The 3,590-nt window shown below is 36.0% G+C and overlaps 1 protein-coding gene across 1 annotated transcript; it reads left to right on the forward strand.

Moving 5' to 3' along the window:
* The first annotated feature begins 390 nt into the window (after positions 1-390).
* Positions 391-3,341, forward strand: LOAG_02530 (hypothetical protein). Its single transcript, XM_020446035.1, has 6 exons — positions 391-509; positions 834-948; positions 1,224-1,337; positions 1,879-1,986; positions 2,451-2,647; positions 3,005-3,341. Exons 1-6 carry the CDS (start codon positions 492-494, stop codon positions 3,233-3,235), a joined length of 783 nt encoding a protein of 260 aa, XP_020303573.1. The 5' UTR covers positions 391-491; the 3' UTR covers positions 3,236-3,341.
* Positions 3,342-3,590: the final 249 nt, after the last annotated feature.

Below are 3,590 nucleotides of genomic sequence, written 5' to 3' on the forward strand. Positions count from 1 at the left end.
AGAGATGTGTGATTCTCAGCTTACCCCTAGTTTCGAGGAACATAACCTCCCTCTTATCCAGTGGTGTACTAGGACTGCCCATCTGTTCTGTTTATTGCATCACTTGCAGGGAATTTCATTAAAGATTTCGAAAAATGTGATTTTGTAAAAGATATGGCGAAAAATAAGTGTGAAGTAAGATAACAAAATCCCTACAAGTAGCGTTCATCGAATTATTTTTTAAAATGCAGAGTTTTGCGTTTTACCAAAAAGCATTTTGTGAAAACTGATAAGACAAGGAATTTGGCAGAAATGACCACATTGTTGTTGTTTGATACTTTCAAACGTCAATAAAATACGTTGATCGACTTAGTAACGAATAAAAGAGAGATGAAAATGTAAATTTTCTGCAGACGGGAATTTGGAACGCAGGCACAACGTTGGTAGTATCTTCAAGTTCCCATTGCCAGGAGGCCGTAAAGTTGAAGCCGTTTGCTAAGAACTGCCTAGAAATGGCCACTTCCGACGTGGTTTGTGTTTCACTGTTTCTTCTATTCATTCGAATTTTCCACTTGCAGAAGAAACTGCAGTGGAAGGTAGTATTGACACAGTCCTTCATGTCAGTTACTGATTTGTCCAGGTGCATCATTGATAAACTCATTTTTCCATGCAAATTTTGTTTATCAAAGAATTGCTTAGAGTGATTCCGGTTTATTCCTCTGATTCGCATAGTGTTGAGCAGTGGTTCATTCCTTCCACTGTTATTATCCTTTCTTTCTTTTTATTGATCTTTCTGTCGGTCTTTTTTTGAATTTTGTGTCCACTGGATTCTTTATATTTATCCCAAACTTCAGGTAATAGAAGCAGACAGCGGATTCGTGCGCAACATACGGTCTCCTGGCTCATCAGATCTCATCATAAAGGTTAACGGAAAAGACATGGACAGATATGACGAGGAACGGGAAGAGAGTATAATTCTTGGTTTTTTGATTTTTTTTCTTTCTTCACCGCAATCCTATCCAAATTTTTACATAAGAGTTATATGTAATATAAAATTGCTCATTTCACCCTTGTCTTTTCAACTTGTCCTTGGCAGTTTACAGTTATGTTTCGCGAGTTTCTTGCCACTAAAAAGTTTTCCATAATGATAGGACGTTGGTGCATAACTGGACCATCCTATTAAGAATAATGTTATTTATCAGTTTAGTGGATGTATCAGATGTGAAATTTGCATTATTTTGTAGTGGTTGGCGAAGGCTTGTTCTCTTTCGATGAAGATATGGTGCCGGAAAAAGAAACGGGTAATTTAAGTGAGGGATCTGCAATGTTCGATCTGTTTTACGATATTCAGTCCGACGGTTTGTTTGTTCTTCATTTATTTACATATTTTTTCAAATTCGAAAATGTAAAAATTCATGTTGTCAGAACTAATTGCATGCAAGCAGTCATTTCCAACTTCCGATTTGTTATGCATTTCACATTGTTTTTTTGATTTATTTTAGCGTACTTTAAATTAAATTTACAGGAAGATCTTTGGAAAAATAAACTATGTTTGTTCTGTGATCTGAATACTAAATATAAGTTTATCATGTTTTAATTTACCTTAAATAAATTTCAGAGTAAGCATTCTCTACTTAGCTTGGGGATTTGCTTTCAGCTGTACTGATTTTTATTTGAAGAAATGACATACCTTTTAAATTTTAAGCTTTGCTTCACATTTTACTGCGCTATCTTACTTGCCAAAATTTTTTGTCATCAGCGATAAGGAGGATACTCGAAAAGGGCAATCATTATAAAGATCAACCTTATAAAGTTAAGGTTTTTCAATGATACGTGGCAGTTGCGGGGATTTTCATGTGTGCAATATAACATCTATTTCTGAGCACTTTCAATTTACAGATTCTGGTAATTTTGATATGTCTCAAGCGCATTTGACTCTTAGTGGAGACGGTGCTAATATGATTGCTAGAACAAGACAGCCTGAAAATTCATGGGTTGAGGAGAAAGGTAATGCTTTGGTCCAACTCTTTTTTTCAGTTTTTGCTATTTTCTCTAGCTTCATTGTACTACGGTCGTATATGATAAAAACTACGAAACTATGACATAACAGAATCTGTGTAGCAATTTCTGGAAAGTTTTTATTTTTTAATCTCTCCAATCTGATGCCTTTTTACTCCGGAAGTATTGGCTGTTCGAAATTATCATCTTTCCTTATGTAATTATCCTGAGATTTTACTACCGACATTCGGTTCTATTCATGTTTCCGTATTTGTTAATTTACTATTTTTCCTAATTTCCGGTTGTTTTAAGTCTTCAGATTCAGTGTCATTTGGAATCCGAGCAGGTCTTGAGCAAAATCTGAAGGATTTACGTTTCAACTTCAGATTAAAAAAAATGATATTTTTGTTATGCCCAGTCAATTTCTACAAATTTTCATGAGAATTTAACCGCAGCTCTTTCCTGATTTGTAGATTTGCATACAAGTTCAGTAGAGATTGAAGACAGAGAATCGGAACCGATCAGAAAAACGGGATCTTTATCATACGGCTGCTCGCTTCCAATAACGATTCCTTCAGGTCGTTTTTGGCCGCCACGGGATGCCACTGAGACTATTGAAGACAGAGAGATTCTTGATTTCGGTGAGAATCGTGAACTGATTGACAAAACTGTAAGTTTTCTCCACTTACATACAATTGCCTTCTACAGATACTAGGTCAAAAATTATTCATGATGATTCTGTTTTTGTTGGAGCGTTCTTGCACAAAGAATTTGTAGGGTTTACACAAATGGTGTCAACTGAATCTTTTCAAGTCCTAGTATTTACTGGCTGATTAAAACACGCCCTTACCAAATAGACAGATTTGAGGACCAACTTTTGGAAATTTTCTTTTGGAAATCATTCTGTAATAGATACTCTGTTATTTCTAAATGAAACTGTATGGTAAGATTATTAAGGTCAACACGATGGACAATGAAGATATTCACTATTTTTTGTGGAATGGTGTTTTATGATCTGTTTTTCTAGATTTTGCCTCAGCGCCCTCCAAAGGATCTCTATAGCGAGATACGTGCCCAGGCTCGTTCAGTTCAGGCGGTTGACGATCCAGAGCGTTTATTTGGTGAACGTCCGTCACGACGTCGTTACCAGACCGGTCAGAGATGGTTCACATCTCAGGTGACTGCACCGCTGCAGACAAGCTGTGAAGGTGCTTCTGTTACGATTGATGCTGACGTGAAAGAACAAATGTGGTATTAATTCATAGCCCTCCGTAGTTCATTTTTTATTCTCTGTGCTAAATGTTTAATGTTACTAATCCGTTGCATTGTTTGTGAAGTGTTGAAGTAACTAATTTTAGTTATTTTATATTATATTTATTCATTTTGCTGTTTAGTTATGACAAGGAACTGGGAGTTGTATCTTTTCCAAAGCGTTGGGGGAAATGCGTTCCTTTCTTGTCCTCCATTCTAAATGGAAATGCACAGCCGACATCCATCGAAATTGGTGGGACTTTTTCCAAAGTCTTTTGAACATTGTAAAATGGCTTAGATCACTAAGCTATGCATTTAACTTTTTGAAGAAGTGAAAATGATACCGTTATCTATTAATGGAT

This window comes from Loa loa, assembly GCF_000183805.2.
Source record: "Loa loa unplaced genomic scaffold supercont3.149, whole genome shotgun sequence".
Classification (NCBI taxonomy): Eukaryota; Metazoa; Nematoda; class Chromadorea; order Rhabditida; family Onchocercidae; genus Loa; species Loa loa.

Bases quoted from the DNA above. Each gene is read 5' to 3' on its own strand.
- LOAG_02530 (XM_020446035.1), top strand. The intron at 1,338-1,878 runs GTTTGTTTGTTC...TTCAATTTACAG, and splicing joins TTACGATATTCAGTCCGACG to ATTCTGGTAATTTTGATATG. The intron at 1,987-2,450 runs GTAATGCTTTGG...CCTGATTTGTAG, and splicing joins TTCATGGGTTGAGGAGAAAG to ATTTGCATACAAGTTCAGTA.